This window comes from Morone saxatilis, unplaced genomic scaffold, assembly GCF_004916995.1.
Source record: "Morone saxatilis isolate NCDOM2014 unplaced genomic scaffold, NCSU_SB_2.0 Contig3, whole genome shotgun sequence".
Taxonomy (NCBI): domain Eukaryota; kingdom Metazoa; phylum Chordata; class Actinopteri; family Moronidae; genus Morone; species Morone saxatilis.
Genome location: NW_023339873.1, coordinates 9,472,744 through 9,495,646, shown reverse-complemented (window position 1 = coordinate 9,495,646; position 22,903 = coordinate 9,472,744). Strand labels below are relative to the sequence as shown.

Below are 22,903 nucleotides of genomic sequence, written 5' to 3'. Positions count from 1 at the left end.
CACCCCACACACACACACACACACAAAACACACACACACACACACACACACACAGGCTCGATTCTTAAGACTCGGCAGAATGTGACTCCACCTGCGTATGTGTTTATGTGTTTTGGTTATGTGCTGCTTTTTCAGCACACAACACAGCACACACACCAAAACACACACACACACACACGACACACACAGCTCGATTCTTAACTGACTGGGCAGAATGTGATCCAACCTGCGTATGTGTTTATGTGTTCTGTGGGTTGATGGTTTGGCTGTGCTTTTTCAGTATCCACACACACACACACACAGCTCGATTCTTAATGACTGGCAGAATGTGATCCACCTGCGTATGTGTTTATGTGTTGTTTATGTGTGCTTTTTCAGGTCAGATTGTAGGAATTGGACAACATGTGTGCATCAGGATAGTGCACGCTTGTGCACATTAACAGGTTTTAGAATAATTAACAGAGCTGTTTCGATCGGAGACCAATGCTGCCCGGACAACAAATTGAAGCTGCTCATTTCTTGCTTATTTATAGACTGGCTGTTTTACATTTTGCGGTCAGTCCTCTTTTAAGGATATTGGCCTTGGTGTTTATAACTGAACATATTGAGCGGATCCAAAGCTAGTGGGGAAATTATCAATACCATCTTTGATCTTGCTCTGTGTTTGTGTTTCATCCATTAAATAACCATGTCATACTGTCTCCTGAGGGTAGAGAAGGACATCTCCAGGAGGAAACACATTAGAACAGATTTAGCACTGTGATTTTATCTGATTTGTTGGATTTTTATTTACAGATTCATCTCACGTTTACTCTTTTCATATCAGATTTTTTTTGTGCTCATTGGGTGATTTACTAACATATATTTCTTTTACTGAGGCAATTAACATTAAGAGGTTACTCAGAGGTCTAAATAGCCCTTCTCCAATTTCACGGCTGCTGCAGCCTTGTAACCACTAGGCCCACCATGTCCGTGTGTGTGTGTGTGTGTCGCCATTGCCACCACACACCATTTTCTGTAGATTTCAGAGCGCCTTGCTTAAAGGAAAGCTGCTACAGCGTAAAGTGTGGGTGGCCTGCAGTCGCAGCCATAAAAACGTACGTGTGTGTGTGTCGGGGAAGGGGGGGTCAGCAAGAAAGGCAAGAGAGAGAGTTGAAGACAGATGAAGAGAAGATGAGGAAAGGTTGTATCCGGGCATACTGTGTGTATGTTTGTATGTGTGTGTTTGGAAATTTGCTCCTCCGTGTGTGTCCTTCTCAGTGCATAGTACGTGCAAGTGTATGCAAGTCTTGGGGGTTGCAGGGGGGAGATCTAGTCTGACACAGGGAGGCAAGGAGTGGGGAATGAGCAAGGGCTGGGAGGGCTATGAGCTGAACGAAATAGGATTTTTTTAGTGTCGTGTCTATGTGGTCAGAGTAAATCTCCTTACTCAGGGGTTTTGTGTGCGAGGGGGGCTTTAACGTCCCCACTCTCCTTGATGAGACATCTTTCTTGTTTGTTCAAACCATTCATTACGTGGTGGCTGCTGGACAAGCTATGCCGCTGGCCGGCGTATTTATCACCGAGCTAAAGCGCGCTCTGGCTGACAGTAGGCGATTGATGACCGGGTCTGGGCCTGAGAGGCTGAGGAAGCCTTAATACAATGTAGATGACCCACTCCCATTTCCAATTTAGGCTGCTCTTCTCCACACACCTACATACCCCATCATCTTTAGCTACGTCTCAATTTTTGTGCGTCTGTGCATGTGTGTATATGCTTGTGTAGCTTGTGTGCATAAAAATGAGTGGGAGGGTGTGTGTGTTCTGTTAAATTTGCGAGCATGTTTTGATTGTGACCGAGGTCATAGCTAATGTGAAAACGCCAAGGAAGCCCAGGAGTGTATGGGGGAAGGAAAGAGAGGCTGTACTCTTTATTACATGTTGTTGTCCAGAGCAGACCCACACATAAACACACACGCACATGGGGATGTAGATATGTATATGTGTTCTTTGGATATTGTGCACACATACTGTATGTGCACGGACACACACACGCGCGCACACACACACACACACTACCCATAGAAATTGCTCTATGTCTTCCCCGGCCAAGGAAATGTCAGCGCCTGGCAATCAAAAAATGTATTTCTATGCAAGCATTATCATCTTTCCTTTGTTAATGATTTTAGCATATTAAAAGGAACTACGTACACAAGTACAAATCAGATTAATCCCTTTCTGCAGCCGGGACTCATTATTTGTCCAATTTCAGCCTTGTTTGTCATTAATTGAGCACATTCCTCAAACCGTTTTTTCATTTCTCCTTTAATTAAAATAGACTACATTTAGACAGGCAGTACCACCTGAAAGGAGAAATCCTCCTCTCTGCTGATATGAAACCTCAATTACATCAATTATTTTAGCAGTAAAGGAGAAAATAGTTCTTGAGCAACTGTTATCATTTCATGTTAAAACTGAATTCAATTAACACAAGCCAGGCGGACATTAACAGCTTTATGAAATTTGCTTTTGCAATGAGTGTGGAGGAGAAATGGAGCTGAAAAAAAGGGCACAAGTTGTGAGGCTAAAGGTGTTTTCCATAAAGGGGAAGAATGTGCGTTAATGGAGTTTGAAACCACCCTAAAACAGAGGATTTAAGTATCACCTGTTAAAAGGATTTTTTTGTCTTGTGATTTGCAGGTGTCATGTCTATGAATGTTTGTGTCTGTATGCATTTCTGTTGGTGCTTGTGTGCATTTCTGTTGGTGCTTGTGTGCGTGTGAACGTGTAACTCTGTGCGCAAGCATGCTTTCTGTCTACAGTGGCTGAATGAAATACATAGTGTCTCATTTGTTTCGTTTGCGTGCGCCCCGACTCCTAATCTGGCCCTTAAAGACATCTGTCACCAGCGATCACTGTTGTTTTGTCATGCTTCATAACGGACCCAGGGGGAGCAAGGCAGCCCAAGGTCTGCCATTTATATCAGCCCATGTTCTCTAGATTGGACCTGACACAAATAGTATCATTGCAGCCCTGGTCGCAGAATTACATTTTCAGGTAAAAATCTTGGCAGGGCTGTGGAGGAGATTTCACAGCACTCTCTTCTTTTAGCATTAGTCTGTATTCAGCTGCTTTCTATGAGAGAGCCACCACCAGGATACATGTCAGACATTCAAGGAAAGATAAATGTATTCGCTGCAAATCTGCACCCACTCATTCTGTTGCTTGGTATTATAAAGGGATTCTCAGACACCACAATATCTGCATTAGGCCTGCTGGAAAGTCTTGTTTGTCAGTGTCTGTGTGTGTGTGTGTGTGTGTGTGTGTGCACACTCGTAAGTGTGTTTTTTTGTTTTGTTTGGTGCATATATTTGGTGCATACACTATATGTTGTTGTGGAGACAGGGAAGGGGGTTATCACAGTTGTCAGTTTTGACAAACTTGTTCGGCCAGCTCTGACAGGTTTAGCACTAAGTTGTGTGTGTGTGTGTGTGTTTGTGTGTGTGTTTGTGTGTGTTTGTGTGTTGATGTGTGGGTGGACACGTGTATGTTCTGAATGTCTATACTGTGCAAGGGAGGGGCAGGGTTGGGTGGAGGTCACAATAAGGTGCAGTCTTGGGTTACACAATGCAACAAACACGGAAAAACATATTGAATACATACAGTAACAGCCAGGAACTTGACTCGGAGCATGTTCCCTTTCCAGTGCTTTTCTTTATGAGTGCTTACATGCGTGAATATTTGTTAATCTGTATGTCGAAGAGGCTCATGTGTGTGTTTCTCTCTCTTTTTGCTCCCGCAGCACCCATACCCATCTGAAGAGCAGAAGAAGCAGCTAGCCCAAGACACAGGCCTCACCATCTTACAAGTAAACAACTGGTGAGTCAAGATTTCCGCTCGCCCTATCTCCACCACCAGCATCGCTCTGCCTTTTATTTTCAAAAGCCTTCGCCTCCCTCTCCCCACCAAGTGTGAAAACCGTTTATGTACAGCCCTCCCCATCACATATAGACACATGAAGAGATAGCACGCGCACGTAGACGTACACACTGACAACCTTTGTAACATTATTATATGTAAGCCACTAGGATGTTCCGGTGTTATCGGCAAAGTGTTCTGCGGCTAAGTCAGTGGTCTTTGTGGTATGATGCACATGTATTCAGTGGGATATATTTAAGGGAGAAACGCAGAGATCATAAGCTACCCCTACAGCCCTCACACCCAACCCACCCCTTCATCCAAAACCATACCTAGCACCGCCACTGGTGCCCCCACAAAAGGCAAAACTGCCTTCCACCCCCTCCCCGTTTTACACAAGCTATATGGTGGATTAAGGTTTTGGTGGCCTGGCCAGCAGGGCCTTTGTAGATGGCTTAGCACATAACTGGGGGTGGTGGATTAAATAAAATGATCACAGAAGCAAAGAAATGATACAGGAATTACTTATCAAAATACTAGCCCAGGTTTTATCTGCAGCTTAATTTTGTTCAGTACATTCTCAGGGTGATGTTCAGATTAATTGAACTGACAGCTTCCTTTCAAATTTCCGGCAAGGTATTTGCACGGATTTCAGGTCTTACACAAACTTAATTATATGGAACCCCATTTTATCATTCTAATTCCATGTAGCGGGGGTTCTATTTACAAATGACAAGTCTGTGCCTTTTATTCACAGCTTTCCTTAATATATTTATCAAAGCGGGTTCATTTACAAAGTGCTCTATCTGTTGGGTACAGGCAGGCCGACATTAACGAAGCTTTTAGGTTTATCAGACTCGCAGCCTGACAAGCCACCCGAGGGTCAATTGATTTTTTGGTTCTGTGATACATTTTTTTCCTCATTTTTTCTGGATCACAATGAGAAACATGCCTGGAGAATTAGCCTGGTTTGTCGGCCTTATCTATCAGCCCCCTCCCTCATCCTCCCCCCTTCGTCCTGACATACGCTCTCTCTTTCTGTCTGTCTCTCTCTCTCTCTCTCTCTCTCCCTCTCTGTGTCTCTCACCCTTTTCTTTATTCCCTTCTAGCCAAAGGAAGTCAAGCTACTTAAATTGGCCACAGGAACCGCTGTTATCAGACTTTAATGCACCCTACAGTGTGGATAGCATTTCAATTACACCAGTAACCAAAGATTAGCCCCCGCTTGCCTGTTTCATGCCTCGTGCCACCGTTTCGGGACGCCACGCACCTTACCTACAGGAGCAGAAAATTGAGTTGCCTTGCCTGTGTCATGGTGATTAATGCAGAAATAGTCTGCAAACCTGCGAGGAGAGAGAGAGAGGGAGAAATAGACAGAGACAGAGATAGATATAGGAAGAGTTCCTGCCTTCTCAGAGGCCATGAAATCCAAGCCTGGCGCTGAAATGCCTCAGATCCATTTATAAAGAGGTCTGAAAGAATCTCGTGCTGGGTAACATCCTCATGAACCTTATTTCAGCACACACGCACTTAGACACACATACACATAGGTGGTCATGGAGCTATGTATTAATGTTACACCAGCCGTGTTAACAAAAACACACCAGGAATCAATTTTCACAAATAAAGTCATTACAGTGGTTTACAGTGAGGGAAAGATGAGAAAGAGAGAGGATGCTGAAGTTTTCTTTCCCCTCATATGTGCTTAACCAGACTGGACAGTGAGTTACGGTTGAATATTGCTTTGTTTGGGTTGTGACTTGCTTTTTTTTTTTGGTTACTGGTTACTGGTTTTTTGGTTACTGCTGAGATGGTCCACCCAGGATATGACAGAAGTCTGCCTTATGAAATTCCTGTTTAAAAAAAAAAAAGCTCTTCAAATTCCTGGCTGGCCCCTTGCATTGTTCTGTAGTTCCCTTTGATGCATGGCCACTGCCATGTTTCTGGCCAAAGAGAAGGAGATAGAGACAGAGGGAGAGAGAGACAGGAGCAGAGGATGAGAGGGGGGAAAAGGGAGGGGATGGCCGCCGTCTTCGGTTTCCAGAGTTCTCCCTCGGGGAAAGGATGTGCTGAATCAGGGCTTTGTCCGCCGGCACAATCGCAGCCCAGCGAGGGCACAAGGGTGCTCTGTGTGATAGTCAATAGACAGTGCATCTCGCTCTCTCCCAACTTGCCCCATCAAACCTCCCCAAACCATACCCTCCAACTGACACCTCCCTTTACCTGCAGCTCACCTGTACACACAGAAAACAAAACCCATAGTAGAACACTTCCAACTGGTCCAACCCTTTTGTCTCTGTACCTTAAGAAGCACTCCAACAGGTTCTATATATCATTAGCAAGCAGCCTCACCTGTTTTTAGCCCACACCCCATTAGCTGTTTCTGATGTTAATAAGGAACAAAGGAAAAGGTTAAAGTCCACAATCTCACTATGCTGGCGTTGAGCAGATGAGGAGGAGGACTTGATTATCCTCTTATTATCCTCTGTGTGCATAAGTGTGTGTGTATGCACAGGTTATGCACATTATTACTAATGGTCAACTGTGCTCTCTCAGAGATGGTATGTGTGTACAGTGTGTCAGGACACCATTAGTTGACCATTAGGCAGTGTGTTTGCTCTGCTTACATTTGAGACAACTGGCGTCATGCTAACAGAATCGGGGAGTGGTCTGACATGTAATTACATTTGTTTAAGATTGTGGGAAAAGGTGAGGGCCATGTCACACATGGCATTCTGGGATAATGAAGTAGGTGAAACGGCAGACTCAGGTGTCTATTCGCTGGAGAAGCGTTTACAGTTTACAGTATCTAGCGGTATATTTGCTTGCCTCAGCAGCTCCTGGTGTCCTGCTATCAGTCTGGGCTAAATGGGGCCTGACCGAATCCTTTCATGTCTCAGCGTCAGACCCAGCACGATGTGCTCTCACTCATTGCCATAAACACACACACACACCAACTATCCTGCCGTTATTTACCACTACGGCAATGCACACACACACAACACACATAACATGCAGGATTATTACATGGGCCTGAGAGATGACACCGATGACAGATGACTGAGAGAAACGGCATCTAAAAAAAGGAAGGAAATCGTCCCCTCATTATTCCCTCATCTCACAGGCAGCCAGTTGGTCATTTCCATGGAAGAGAGAGAGAGGAGAGAGGCAGAGCAAGTCAGAGAGCAAATATATGTCAGTTCTTGGCATCTATGATGACTGACTGCTGTGCCACTGGAGCACTAATAACAATAAAGAGGGCACTAAGCCACACTCTATTTTTACATCTCTGCCTCCTCTCTACAGCCCAGGGGGGAATACATGCATAGACACATACACACATAGACACACACACAGGGGAGAGGCTCTAATTAGTGGCAGAAAGGAATACAATGAGTGAGTTATTAAGACACAGGGGCGGATCGCAGCCAACCTTTGCCCCCTGTCGGAGTACAGGTCACATGATAAGAGAGGGATATCCGCCAGACGACGGCGCCAAGCAGCCTGTGCCCACTGAGGAGATGAAATAGGCTCAATCTCTCCAGCCATTCAGGGCAGGGCATGGTGCACTGATTGTTTTTTGTGCTTTTCCCCTTTCTTTAGAATCTGTTCTCACAGGAGAACAAACTCCACCTTTTGCAACAGTCATCATATCACTCACTGTACATTTACTATATGTTTACATTAAGATTTAGATATTTAATGTAATTGTTTTAAGACTGAGCAACCCTAGAATACTTTATAAGACTAGAACAACGAAACTGCAGTATATGCAACCAATGGTATGGAAAACTGTATGGACAATAAAATGAGAGCTAAAACGGGAGGTCAAAAGGATGCTACAGTCAAAAAAGACTAGCTTTTCAAAAAGTCATTACACTCTTATGTCTTCCCATCTATGCAGAATCCCAGATTGCATCTTGCTGTAGCACAGCATGCAGATAAACTGAGTTTAGCTAGCTCTAAACTGACTGCTCTGAAACTCTCTTCACAGCGTGTTTCCCATTCCCTTTCAGATCCTCGTTTTTCCTCCCTCTCTCTCTTCTATGGATCCCTCCAGACTTCTCAAAGTTTGACTCACCTAACTCATAGAAGCTGTACTGCAGGTTCACATGCAAACGGTCAAGCCCATTTATTTGTAGTATCTGAGAACAAGAAAGAGAAACACCAAAGCCAAATTTGTTCCTCCACTTAGCAAAGCATTTTCCACCCCCTTTCTCAGTCCAATGAGACACTTAGGAACACTGGCTTTTATGATTTTTTTATGATTTTTTATGATCCTCTGGTTTGGCGGGCAAGCCTATTATGAAATGCAAAATAATAACTAATATTTTCCAAATGTAAAATAAAGCTATGAAACTGGCCCAGCCGCCTCAGTTTTTTCCACATTCTTTATAAGTATTTAAGTCCTATGAATCTCACACAGAAGCTTTTGAGGTCCTTTTTCCCTCTCCTTACTCTTCTCTATATCCTTGCTTATTCCTTACTTTTCTGTCTTTTCATTTTTGCCACATTGGTGGGCTAGTTGACTGAAGTTGCTGGTTATCCGTCTAACTTTGACCCAGATGGAAATGTCAGGCCTTTTTTTGGCTGCAACCAGGGACTCCCGGCAGTGGCCATCTTATGCCCCTGGCTTTCTAAATATACAGCTGGAGTGTGGAGAGGTTGTGGCTGTGTGTGTGTGGTGTCGTGGTGTGTAATGTGTGTGTGTGTGTGTGTCTCTCTGGTGTGTCTTTGTGTGCGAGCATGAGTGTATATGTGAGTCTGACTGAGAGAGAGAGACTATCAGGACGCTGCCAACACAGGCATCATGATCCCTCTCATTTAGGGACCGCTAATTGGCAGTTAATTAGCAGAATTGACTCTGTTGTCAGATCCCAAGTGCCAGCCCCCCTACCAACACCCCCTACCCACTAAGTTCATTTGATCTGGCTGCTTTCTTGATGCTGTAATAATAATCCCATTTTATCTGTTTTGGAGGGAGAATCACATTTGGAAAAACATATTTTCATTATTGGCAGAGTAAAATAGAACAGACTCCCTGTTGTAGTAGGTTTCATTTTGTTTTTCATTTTGTTCAGCAGTTGTTACAGATCCAAATATCTGTTCGCGGTGCAATCTAGACACATGCTGTACTCACAGGATAAGCCATGGGAGTCTTGAATAGCTGATGCTAATGTGCGCCACCGTGTTTATGTGTGCACTCACATTATATGTGCTGTGTGTGAGTACTTGAGCACATGCCGCTGTCGAAGCGCTCAGTGTGATTAACAGGCCCCACTCCCAATTTATCAGGCACTAGGGGCACATTGGGTCATAGCATGGCATGGACACCCACCGTGGCCATGGAGCAGCCCAGTGCCCACCTCTGTGTGAGTCTAGAGTTATGAAAAACAGGTGGTGCTTTAATAAGATTGGCAGTGTCGGGCGATCATGCACAAAAATGAATGCTTTTTTACTTGTTTTCCCGTTACAAGCTTGAGACTCTCCAAGGCTGTGGAATTCTCCCAGCAAAGACGGCATACAAGGAGAACGAAGCCAGACGAGGCAAGATAGAGAGGCAAAGAGCTGAAAGAGGCATTACAGAGAAAGCATTAGAGAGAGATGGAGAGAGATGGGAGGAGGGAGGTCTTTGTACTTCTCTGCTCCTTTTGGCTCTTTTATTCCTCAACGGCTTGGTTTTATTGGTGGGTCGTTTAATAACAAGGGCTCTGCGTTTGAAATGAAGTCGAGCTGCGTTTGCGTGGGCGAGCCTCCTTTTTTTATTTTAAGATGGTAATTTCTGTACTAGGGGTGAGAACTGGAGAGAGATCGAGAGAGAGAGAACGAGATAGACAATACACGAGAGAGAGACATGGAGGGAGAGCAAGAGGGTGAAAGTGTGGGAGAGGGAGAATTCAAGGAGAATACAAGGGAGGAAAGTAGGTTAATTTATTTAATTTGCAGGAAGAGAAAGAACTTAAAAAGAAAAAAAGGTTGGTGATAGTGAGAAAGAAAGTGTAGGATGCTGTTTTCATGAACAAGCAGCTTAATGCACACGGGCAGCCACAGTAAGCCTGCCAGAATCTCCCTGTGCCTGAGGCCATCTGTGAGCAGAATAGCAATTTTATTACTTTGTCATTAAACCAATTTCACAGCAGTATTGTTTGTTAATGAGCAGCCGCAAACGAGCGAAGATGTCACGTACTAGAATAGCAGCAAGATTTGTGACCCCAGTTCTTCTCTGTCTCATCCTGGCAACCTGTACCTCATTCTTATTCTTCTGCTCTTTTCTGCCATCGTCTTCTTCCTTAACATTCTCACTGTCATCCTTACTCTCTCCCTGCCATCCTCCTATCGTGCTCATCCCTCCCTTCCTCTCCCCGTTATAAGGGTCCCTGGCTCATAAAAGGGGAAACTGCTGAAAGATAAAATGCAAAGTCTATACAGTCAAGTCTCTGTTTATGAGCTTCCATTTGGCTTTAGAGCTCATTGGGACGAATGGTTTCTCCATGGGCTTTCAGGGCGTGCAGCTGGAAAGCCTGGGATGTTGGCCTGTTATTTAGCTCTAAAGCCTAACATGGGTGCCAACGGCAAGTGCCAACAGAGGGACTAGGCGTCTGAATAGGTGCATAAGTCCTTTGGATTGTATGCTAGATGATGTCATGCACTTTTTGTGATTTTTCAACGTTGTTTAGAATACCAGGCTAGATCACTGCTTTTTCTACTGGATTTGATTAGTGTCGTAGTTGTGCATTTAAAGAAAAAAAAAAAATCTAACTTCAGGTGAGTCTGGTAGTTGTTTGTAATGGCCTGTTTTCACAAAGAAAGCCATGTGCTTCAGCTGCTATGGTGCTATATGTGTCTTTATGGCTAGTCACTCTGTTTATGTTTTTACTCTGGAGGTCAGTTGGCAGAGATTTTTGGTCTTTTTGTGGCTTATGACAGAGAGGCAGAGAGAGAGAGAGCGAGGAGACGAGAGACAGAGAGACAGAGAGACACAGAGAAAGAGAGAGACAGAGAGACAGAGAGAGAGATTTAAACTGAGGCCCCAGAGGATCAGACAACCTGACAGAGTAGATTTGGAATAATTAGTTTTATCTGCTGAGGGAGATAGCCGAAGGAGCTGTGTGTTAGCCACAGGGTGCTGCTGTGTGTATCTTGGTGGTGATGTGTTTGGGGTAGCAGAATGTTGTGTATGTGTTTAGGTGTATGGTGTATGTGTATGGAAGGAGGGGGTGGTGGTGTGGGGGGTTAAAAGGGATAAAGGTGACCAGGTGTAACAGAATGGCCTCGAGGGTGTGTGTGTGTGTTGGAGCCAGAGAGGACAGGAGCTCCTTCTTTGGCTGAGCTCTTTAAACTCTGTGAACCTCTACAAGGTATTTTCTCTCTGTCCAGGCATGCTCGTTCTCTCACTCTTTCTCTCTGTTACTTTTTTACCTCCCTCTTTCACACTTTGCATTCACTCTATCCCTCTGTTTGGATATACAGTAACAGCATGTAAATAAACATGCTCTTCTATCTTTGCTTTGTTTGTGTGGTGTCACATTAAAAATCACCTCCACTGACCTTCCTCCCTCTCTTTAAGACACAATGAAAGTGAGTGTTTTTGGCTATCAAAGGGGGAGAGGGGTTGTAATCACATCCTTAACAATGCTCCAATGTATTATTCCTACCTGTTGTGAGTGTGTGCATGTTTGTGTGTATTTTCTGAAGCTGTGATTCATGGCCTGGTGCCCTCTGTGGCTTTGAGGTGCGGGCCAATAAGCCCATCATGGAAGACCCTATAAATCAATATAGCCTTTTGTTTGTTTAAGCCATGCTCTGCCCCAGTTCAGGCCTGTTATGGATGAGATATCAGTGGAGTCTGTGCCAAGCTGAAAAGAGGAGGGAGAGGCCAGAGGGGGGGAGGGAGTTGCAAGGGCTCTCCCCAAAAACAATCCAATCTTAATTGGAAAGTGGCCCAAAATCTTGGAGATATCAAACCCGGTAATTTGCAATTTGGGAGAGGTGAGAAATAAATGGTGCAGCTTGCTGCGTTCTCTCCATGCACACATGTACTTTGATGAAGTTATCAGAGGTAGCTAGAGGAATTAGCTACCATTAGCCAACACTATTACATGCATAACAAGATGCAGAGATACCGAGGAAGAGCTGGAGAAAGAAAGGGGGAGAACAATGAGGAGTATATTACCCTAATCTAGGGTTTCTCTCTTCCCAGCCTTATGAATATTTATTCCTCCCATTACCGACGATGATGTTTCAATTGGGAAACTCTGTGAGCATGTGCGCGAGGAGGGATGGCGGTGGGAATGTCTTTTCCCTAGTGGGGGTGCAGGGTGTCTGCCTGTAGCCCCCCCAAGACATATCTGCTTTATCATCTTCTTGTTATACTGGCAGACTTTCTTCAGCTCTTTGAAAGGTATGAGGTGAAGAAATAGCAAGACTCCAAAATGATATATCTGCCATTTGATAAGAAGTTACACTTTTTCTGAAATAATAGCAGATATCAATGTAAAACTGGTTAGGGATATTTTATCCTACAACATAATAACATTTTTAAGAATGGGGTCATCTGTATTTTAGGGTTATTACTAGACACTTCATAGGAAGAATCACTCATGGCAGTTTGTAGACTTACATTCAAGGACCATATTCTGCAGTGTGGGCTGAATTGAATGTGGCTTTTGTGAGACACAGAGATTGTTTTATTTGTTTCGGGCTGTCACATATGAAGGAGGCCAGTCAAAGCTGTACACAGTCAGTGGTAGAGCTGATCTGAGAGGCAGAGGGCTAGCTTCAGGCCACCAGGCACATCAGAGTCCCTGTGGTCCGCTCCACAGTGTCAGCGCTGCTTCTGCCAGCAGTCCCCTCCACAAACAACAGCTATTTATATCACTAGCCTGCTGCTGGGCGTTTTAGCCCTAAACTCTGCTTCTGACTGTGCCTTCACATGTGTGTTTGTGTGCCTGTGTTCACGCTTATGTATGTCAAAGCGATTATGTGCAATTGAAACTCAGATTAATTATTCAATAGGGTAGTCAGAGGCAAGCTGACAACATTTGACCAATGACTCTCGTGGTCACTAATATGTGCTAGACACAAACACACTTACACAGACACATCATGGAAACGTGCATGGTGGAAACACTCACTCACAAGCCAGAGAGACAATGATGAGAAGATGATGACATCCCAGTGGGAGGGAGAATCCCTTTCTAAACACGCACCCTCACACACTCTGGGTCATGTACTCCCCAGTAGTCTTGCTCTTAAAGACTCGAAGTGCAACAGCACCTAAACCCAGGCATTAGAGAATCTTGACAGTCTATCCACTAGGTTTAGGTGTCACTTTTTAATTGCTCAAACTGCTGTGCATTTTCACTGCCCTAAATTCGTGGTTAATAGTACAGCAGTGTGAGGAGAAAAAAGTAAGAGGAGGCAAGAGGAGAGAGAGCATGTGCGTGTGTATATATATTTGGGGGTGGGGTGGTAAAATGGGGGCACCTTCCCTGTGCAACCTCCCATTGGCTCTGCTTTCTGACTTCTGATAATGTATTTAAGATTCAGGAGCGCAAGTGTGTGCGTGTAGATATACAGCACATGCATGCTCACAAGTGTACCATGTTATGTGTGTTGCATTAGGACGTAACTGTTGAAGCTCATCTTGGCAAGACCCCTCTTCTCCTCTTTGAGCTGAACCCATTATAGTCTTGTAAAGGAGGGAGAAGAAGAGATGTTTGATATGAAGCAAAGGAAATAGATTGGCCTTATTTCCTTCCTGGCTGCTGCAACACAGACACTTGTGTTGCCTAGACGATTCAGGCAATTGACACTCAATTTTGTTTGAAATATCACGCCTCTATCATGTCATTATCAGCTTCCCCTGGTAATCCACAAAGCCGCCCTGTTTGATATCTGACAATAAGGGGGAGTCACAGAGTCGTGGAATCTCTCACTCGATTACCAGGCAGAGAGGGAAAAAAGGGTTGCGAATGAAAGGGAGCAGAAGACGATGGAGCGAGAGACAAAGAGAGGGTGAAAGAAATAGAAATGGAAAGACAGTGCAGAGGGAGTCAGAAAGGCTAAAAAAGTCACACATTTGTATGGTAGCAGTGAGTGGATGGAAATGGAGATTATACCTGCCCTCCCCACAGAGACATACAAAAGAGCCCAACAGGCCTGGCATTGTGGGAAAAAGAGAATTCTGGGTAATAGGGGTGGCAGTCTTCACAACTGAGAAAATCTTGTAAGCACACCCACTCATCTCAGGAGGGCTGATGGGTAGGCCTGGGTAATGATAGTGCTGGATTCATTTTTTCTCCCCCTCTCTCCTCCATGTGTGAGTGTGTGTGTTTGTGTGCCCCAGCCTGCCAGCATGTCTCTGTTCTATTTCTTGCTGGCCCAGCATGAAAGCAGGAAGTCCTTACCCACCCAAAAGGTGAGAAGCCTGTTTATGAGGAATGAGTGTTACCTTCCAGCGCTGACGACCCCTGTCATGCGCTATGTGCTGGAACCTTTGACGGGGGGCTAATATTGACATATGCTGGATGTTTTCAGATTCTCTTCAAACAACGGAAAACACAGCTGTTGGTCCCTCAGCTTCTGGGCAGGCAGACGATACCTTTGGCGCACCTATGCACGATAATAAGGTGTTGTCTTATGGGAGGGAGGGCAAGAGTAAGAGACAAGGGGACCTCGCTAACAAGGGAGATGTGGATCAACTCTTTCCCTAATCCCCCTGTCTGTCGGTGATATTCCAAAATAACAGTGTTAGTAAAAACATTCCAGGGCAGAGGTGCCAGCCTCCGAGGAAAGGGAGGTTAATGACGGGAAATATTAGGGGACTGTGGGAGAAACAGAGAGAAAGAGAAAGAAGAGATGATTCCACCCTCCCTCTTAACACCAGAAAACTGGTAGAGCTAGGGCAGGTTAGCCATGCTGGGTTGCTACAATAAGGTCTCTTTCATACAGGTGTGTTGACGCCTGGGGCAGGCTTGGCCTCGGTCCATTCCATTCACCCTGGCTGATTTGAACAATAACTATCATATCTCTTAAAAGAGAAGGGAGGGTGAAGCGTCAAAGAGGACATGCCTAAGAGCTGTGTCGGGGCCAAGAAAAACCCCCGCTGCCGTTGTCAGAGCTTGTTGATGTTTTAGTGAGGAAAAAACGGGCAAGTTTTTTTTTTAACCCCCCCCTCCAAATATCCCCCACATTTTTCCTCTTCTCCTTTCTCTCCCTCCACTTCTGCACTGGATTCAGTGTTTTTGTGCCGTAGGACAGAGTGTGGTGAGGAGACAGAGGAACAAAGTGCTGCTGTGTGGAGCAGCAGCTGCTGCTTGCCGGATCAAAGGGGCAACAAGCGTGGTCTTCCTGGCCCAACGCTGCTCTGGAGGTGTTTGACGGACAGTCAGCAGCTGGGGCTGCACAGCCCGCCATGCTGGGGTCAGGCTGCTGGACTGCAAGGCCCAGGGGTGACATGCCCTCACTGGACAGGGGGAAGAGGGGAGAAGGTGTTAGATGGGAGGGTAAATAGAGGGAGAGATGTCTATGTTTGTTTCCTTTGTTGTTTATCTTGCTGTTGAGTTACTTCAGGGATTATTACTATATATTTTTATCATTCAAATTGTCGGACTGTAAGATATTTACTCTTTTGTGACGTGCCAGTGAGTTCTCACTTATTCATCACAATGCATAGGTGGTAGTTGAAGCCTGGTTTTAAGGGTAAAACCATCACTAGAATAGCATTGCACTGCACACTGCAGTATTCTACCTCTTTGGTGCTGAAAGAAAATCAGAGCAAGAAAAGAGAGACAGACAGAGAGCGAACATGCCGCAGTGGTATTGATTTATTTTAATTAGCTGCTCGTTAAATCGTGTCAGTTTGCAACACAAATATATAATTCTTTGTCTGATTTTCCACTCGAGTCTTAATGACTCGTACTCCCCGGGTTTCAGAGAGGAATGACTTCTGCAGCTAGACTGACAGAGCAGTGCAAATGTTACTCATATAGGGCTGAGGGGGGGATGCCACAAAAGGGCAATGAGTGGAGTAATAAAAAGGGAAAGAAAAACAGGTCAGTGAAAGTCCATGGAGGAGAGGTGAAACAGTCCCCCTTTGAGAGGCAGACAAAGGAGTGTGGAGGGGGGTATGGAGGAGGCACAGTGGATGAGAGAAAGAGGGAGAGAGGGAGAGAGAAACAGAGGTAAAACTATGTAAACACAGTGGCTGCCCTAAACGTGGGCCCTCTCTGACGTTCCTAAAAAACGATCTTGCCTCGCTCCGCTTCACATCTGCACTAAATCAAACACGGGGGTGAGGTAATGTTCGCCCGGCTTATGTCTGCTGACTCCTGTTTTAACTTATAGAAGGGAAGAACGGATAGAAAAAGGGAAACTCTGTCTCTGATAGGATGAGCTTAAGGAAGCTTCCTCGTTCCTGTTCTTTATCTCCATTCTGGAGGAGTGGAGCCTGTGAAAAGCTTCTTTGTAATAGTTTATGATAAATCCACAGATACTGTAGGTTCAGTCTGGTGGCAAGCTATATATAAACTGTTGCAGGGGGCCTGTTAGGACCATGTGAGCTGATTCAATCAGTGTTGTTGACACTACAGTAGATCAGTGTTGGAGGTTCAGTAGCCCCAGACTGCCCCACTGTCTGACTGGACCATAATTAGTGTTTGCTTATACTAAACACACCCTCCTTCTGGGGTTAATTTGCATGCACTTCCTGGTCAAAGGACACTGAGTGTTTTACTCTTTTCTGCCCGTCTTTCTTTTTTGGTGGGGCTAGCATCAAACTAAAGCCTTCCTCCTTTGATTCCAGTGAGTTGTGACTCAATCGCTGGGGGTTTGGAATCTTTGTTTCTGTCTGAAGCAGAAGTATGGAAGCAATGAGCTCTAATAGGAACCAGAGGACAGTCATGTTTGCAAGCAGTGATCAGGGGTTGAGTTCAGCACGTTCTTATTCAGATTGTGTTGCATGTAATCTTCCTGCAAAGACAGACAAGGGCCCAGGGATTTGTCTGACAAATGCAAACTTGCCCCCCCTCCTGTCCCTGGCATATGAGCTCTCAAAAAATGGGCATATGCAGGTCAGCCATGAAGGCAATAAACTGTCAACGATTTCTGTGTCACAATTTCAAAGCTGCCTCCTCTCTTTGCAAGCTCTACAGGGCTACATTTCGAGCAGTCTGGTGCTCATTTCTTGGAGAAGACATGTTTAGTATTTCTCTCTTTCTCTCTCCTGTCTCTCTCTTGCTCTGGCTCGGTTTCTTTCTTTCATCACAAACTCGTCAAACGAGTGACCCTACTCCTGATTGGCTGGGTTCCCTCCGATCTCCACAGCAATTGGCCAGCCAAGCAGCGAGGCTCTCTCTCTCTCTCTCTCTCTTTCTTTCTCTCTTTCGTCTCCCTCCCTCTCGGTCTCTCTCTCTCTTGGCTGTGCTCCAGGGTAGGGTGGTTTGGCATGACGATTTCTCAGGGAAGGAATGCTGACAACAGGAGCGAGTTACCAGGTGTGGCTGCAAGTCAGTTAACCAGAAACAAGGCCTTTCTGACAGATTGAGATGAGGAAGCAAGAAAAAAAAAAAAAAAGAAGAAATACAAGCACTGAGTCAGACAGACTGGTTTGCTGTGTTGGTGTTTTGAAGCTGATGTGTTTATCTTCAAACTTCCAGTAACTTTCTATAGTATCCGTCAACTTATAAGGTCCTTTCCTTTTTGATGATGACGCAATTGTTTTTGTTGCATTAAAGTCTCATAAAGTTGAAGTTGAATAAAAGCCACATGGTATGTTTTAGGATTATGTAAGTTCCCTGTTAGACCCAAGCCTCTTCTTCTTTCTCTGACCACTCCTTACCATCAATCCCCTACACTCACACACACTCTGGGTATAGCATAACATTGTACGCTAGCCAGGGTATTTAACACCTAAGCAGACACTCTCTGAAGTCCACCCCCCCTCGTGTGTGTGAGCAGATATTAGTAACCAGGGATGCCGTGTTGATCCAGCCTAGCGGAGACCCTGTGTCAAGTGGACTCCTGCTGCCCTGGCTCCATCATTCATATCTGCCTGTTATTTTCCTTTGCGACCTGTGCAGCCACAACACTCAGAGCACTAATAAACTTGGCACTTTATATCATCATGGAGCAGGGTTCTTCCAGTGGAGATGCATATTGTATCTGCACATACATACGTGTTTGTACACACGTCGCGCAAGCAGTTTCAGGGTATGTCAGTGGGAAGTGCTACTTTAGGCCAATTGGCAGCAGTGTGTGAAGAATGCGCTGACATGCACATGCACATACATATTGACTGACATGTGCATAGATATTCACATGCACGCTCCAAAGCATTCTTAGCACTGCAAGAGCAGTTTTTGATATGCAACTTGAAAATGTGTTTAAGGCCTTATTGGCTAGAAGAAAACAGTTGGCCACATTAAACAGCAGTGGGCCGCTGCCCCCACCGGCCCGCTTTCTCCTGGGGTAATGTACACATTCTGAGCTGTATCCCAAGAAATGACCTCCACATGACCCTCTAACCTTGCTTTTAATTATTTGTTTGAAGACAGCATGGAGTTCCCATGCTGAGAGGTACTCCGTGTGTGCATGTGTGTGCGTTGGTGTTTCTGTGCTCTAACATTGAGCAGAGGCAGGCCATAATAAGCTAGACCACCAGATGTAGATAATAAAACATGGGCTTTCGGTTGGAGGTTTTTAGCTAGTGTCCCCTGTGAGCCTCCTGTGTTCTGGTTAGCCTACAGACACACTGGCGGTGGTTGTGGTCATGTCCATGGTGTCGATGTGTGGATTTACAGCACGCACGTATGTTTTAGCGAGTGGTTGGGAATTCAGAGTCCCTGTGGTCAACCTCTGTGTCTCTCTCAGGGCCTTGGGTCCTCAGATCCATCCATCTATTCTGTCCATCCCAGTTGACTGGCCTTCATCTCTGGAAGATTCCTAGTTGTGTTGTTCTAAGCACACACCATTAGCAGCTCACGGGTCGAGGGAAAACAGTGTTATCAGGCCTGGGTCTGATAATCTCAATTGGCTTTACTCAGACTGATAAAAGGTGCTCTAAGGCCACGAGAGGGGCCCTTGGTCACCCCCCCCTTCCAGGCTGCGCCACATCGGGCCCTCCCGTTGACTGTGGCAACTTGGTTTAGCGTACAGACAAACAGAGCCTGTGTGGGTGCTGGCCATAAGAGAGAGAGAGGTTGGGAATAGGGAATGTTGACAAGAAGCAGGTCCATCTCAGAAGCAGCTTGTGCGGAAAATATTAAAATATCCATATGTTTTTTTGTACACGTCAGTGAGCTGTTTTCATACTCAAAAGTTACCATTTCAATGAGGACAAACACCCTGATAGCTAAACATTTTTCTGTATACTTATGTATATGTCATACATTTCCTGTGAGAAGGGGAAAAACAAAAGAGGAAGAACACTGTTTTTAAAGGGAACATTTAGGGGGAAAAAAGACAGCACTTTGATCATACAGCATACTCATAGAGTATTTCCTCTGCAGTCACTGGAGACAGTATGGGCAAATTTAGCACCTGGAAGAACATTCCTAATATTATGTGTTTATGGTTATGTCCCAGAATAGGTAAGAATGCACATGGTTGTGATTTTGAGCCCCTTGGTGCGTCTAGAAAGGGTGAAAGCCGGACATATATTTTGGCAGGCCTTGCACTTTGAGCTTAAAGAGGGAGTGTGATACCAGGAATTTCTTACTGTTTACTCGCTCAGCTGGTTTTGATGCTGGAAGCGTCTTCGTCTCTAAAGCACTGCAGGCATTTCTGACAGCATAGCTATCTAAGAATGCTTTGTCCCCTTTGTTCTATCAAAAAATACTTTCACAGTTAATAAAACGTAAGCCTTGTTCCTCTCTTAAATCACAAATCATGCATTACAATCATATAATTTCCAAACCAGCTCTCTCATTCGCCCACTCCACCTCCCGTCCTCTTCTTTCGTTCTCTCTCATTCTCATATGGATGTGTTTCATCTTTTTCTCTCAGGGGCCCGCAGCACCCCTGCGTACCTGCACTCTGGATGCCCCCTGGCAAATGAGCACCGCGTCTTTCTTTTCCCAACCGTGCATTTTGTACGTTTAACCATGTCACTTTGAGCCGGGCAGATTACAGGCGTTTAAATTCATTGGAGAAGGTAAGGGCAGGTATCAGGGCTTCATGGGGGATTAGGAGCCCAAATTGGTTCCAGCTCTCCCTTCCTTCTAATGACCAGTTCTTTAGCCGTAGTGATGGTGCTATGCCCCGTACACTAGAAGAGGGCGGTGGGGCCTTTTTTTTCCTCTCCTCTGCTTTTTTGGAACCAGAAAAGGACTCCATGCTGGACAGCTCCAATGTGATTTGAAACCCCTCTTTAATATCAACCACATGGTGGTACCTGTAGTGCTAAGTCCATGCTACTTTTTTAGTACGTGAAAGACAGAGAGAGAAAACTGGGTAAAGGAAGAAGAAATAAAGAAAGGTTGAAGAGCTTGCTCGGCCTGAGTGGCCAGTTTACGTTTGACGCGGCCCAAGGCATCCCATTCCAAGTTAAAAAGGTTGCCCCTGGCTGGCAGTCACCTCCAGATGACCTCCGGCTCTACACTAGAAAAGCCACAGGAGCAAGGCCGGCTGGGGAGGCTTTGTGGAGCTGCACTTATTCGCTGCTGTGGTGGTGATAAAACTTCAGACAGCCTAATTGATGGGCTCGCTGACATAACAATACCTTGTGAAAGCACGGAGTGGCCCATGCCTGGTCCTCATTTCTAGACAGCTGGAAGGGGAGCAGAACCCCCTACAATGCAGCCAGAGTGGGGGTCCCACAGAGGGGAATGGTGGAGGTGGGGGTGGAATGGTGGGGAGTAATGAAAGGAACCATTTGTGTCCTGCACTTTGCTAACTTAAAGCTTACTTTGAAATTCCACTAGGTGATAGCGCTCCAGAAACAAAGTTGTTTTGGAGGAACTGTAGACGGGATACTGTACAATACATATACAGTTGCTGTGTGCGACTGGCTGCAGGAGCGACTAAAAAAGACAGAGAGAGAGAGAGAGGGATGTGCCACGATGAGGGTTCTTCTGTGCCCAAGCTGCACTTAATACTTGAGGAATGTCTCCCTGGTGCCCATAGCAACCAAACGTAATCAAAAGCTTTATTAAAAGAGGGGGGAATAGATCATAAGGAACATTAAAAGTATCCCTCACTGGGTTCCCAAGTCAGCACACAATTGCCCTTTTGTTTGTTGCTGTTTTGTTGTGAGCGCCTCTCTCAAGGACTCGGTGGCTAATGTTGCCATTAAGTCATGCAAAACTGTTTTGTCTTTGTGGTGGCTTGTGATGAATTTCTCTGTGTGTGAATGCAGGGTGATTTAACGTTTGTTTTTCTCTTCTCTGTTTTTCTCTTTCTCTCTCTCTCTCTCTCTGCCAGGTTCATTAACGCCAGGAGAAGAATAGTACAGCCCATGATTGACCAGTCAAATCGAGCAGGTAAAAAAAAAGAACCCAGATGACGTACAGCAGAGTACTGCTTTGCTCTCTTCCCTCTCCCTACATTAAGACACTCTTCCCAAATCCTTTACTGGCATGCATATCATGCCTGGAGCCCAGATTTTTTTTAAAGGGGCACCCTACATCTACTTCCCCATAAAAAAAATCCCTTCTACTCCCTCCTCTTCCTCTCCCTCCATTCATCTCCTTTCCCATTTTCTCTATGAGATGCGTTCAGCAGTGGTGCGGGCCGTTTGCTGATTGACTCTAATTGGAGATTTCCCAGTCTAAGTGGAGAGAGAGGTATATTAGCACTCTCTCTGTGAATTACTAATTGGACACAAGAGGAGTGCCAGAAACGCTAGCAGCATTTTATGAGTTATCTCTTTTTTTTTAGGCTGTTTTGTTTTTAATTTTTTTCCCGTCCAGGGTTAGGAGGGGTTCCCCTCACTTTTTCTGCTGCGTTTTTACTTTGTTCCCTCAAGAATTGCCATTCTGAATTTTGATCTGAAGTAGTCATTCAGCAGATTTCAAATATCAAGACTGCTACAGAGCTACTTTTCAGTTTAACAGTATCAATTAATGTATTTTTAGTCACGAAAACTGCCCTTAGGAGGGAGAATGAGTTTTACACGATGGCTTGATTAAATCAGATCTGATGTTTTGCTTTAGTGCCAGTCCAGGGAGGGATTTCTATTCTCTTAAAACAGATTATGAAAAGCTTTATATTGTTAATTGATAACACATTTATTTTCCATATCTATTGTGGTCAGATTACAAAAAGCACAAATTGAGTAGTAAACACGCCACTGTGTGATCCTGTGGAATGATTTAGTCACCCTAAGCTTCATTGACTATGGCATTACCAAAAAGAAGCCAAGTAATTTGTCTCAGGGAGGGAAAAGCTGTTTTTGTTGATTAGCAAGCTCCCCGTCTTGAAAAGGTCCCTACACACCAGGGTGGAGGGTTGCTCAAAAGAACATGAGCCATGAATAAAATGAGATGTACTTACAAATGTGGGTGCCTCTTTCTACAATTACTGCACTCTTGTGAGGAATATTTGTCAGCATGTGACAAATGTGTGCCAATCGACAATCTCTACAAAAACAGCATGACTAACAGCTCCCCCTAATCTTTACGAATTACAGATTATCCAAGATAATACTGTTATAGTCCTAGAATACACTGTTTCCAAAGAGTATTAGTTCATTAGCGCTAATAGTAGGCAAAACATGATACAACTGAGCAAATTGATTGCTTCTGCATCTTCTGTACATGGCAGATAATCAGGTAAATCATTCAAAATATTGAATGGTTTGGCAGATTTGGGATTATCTACATGTTTAGAATTGTATGTTATGTTTAAGAGTACATGACTACTAATTTGAATACTGACTGGATGAATTCCCTGCCATGGCAGACATTCTTCTTATCCTGTCAAACTGCATGCTTTCTTTTCTCGGTTAGAGAACAAAGTATCTCCTGTAAGTGTGGTTTTGAATGACACTGGCTGTGTGTGTGTGTGT

The 22,903-nt window shown here is 44.8% G+C and overlaps 1 protein-coding gene across 7 annotated transcripts in view; it reads left to right on the top strand.

Moving 5' to 3' along the window:
• The window catches only part of meis2a (Meis homeobox 2a), an 84,679-nt gene that overhangs the window by 54,978 nt on the left and 6,798 nt on the right, over positions 1 to 22,903 (top strand). For all 7 annotated transcript variants that reach the window (XM_035673948.1, XM_035673949.1, XM_035673944.1 and 4 more), the window contains exons 9-10: positions 3,782 to 3,858; positions 21,319 to 21,377. In XM_035673948.1, the coding sequence (XP_035529841.1) occupies positions 3,782 to 3,858; positions 21,319 to 21,377 (136 nt within the window). The remainder of the gene's footprint in view (positions 1 to 3,781; positions 3,859 to 21,318; positions 21,378 to 22,903) is intronic.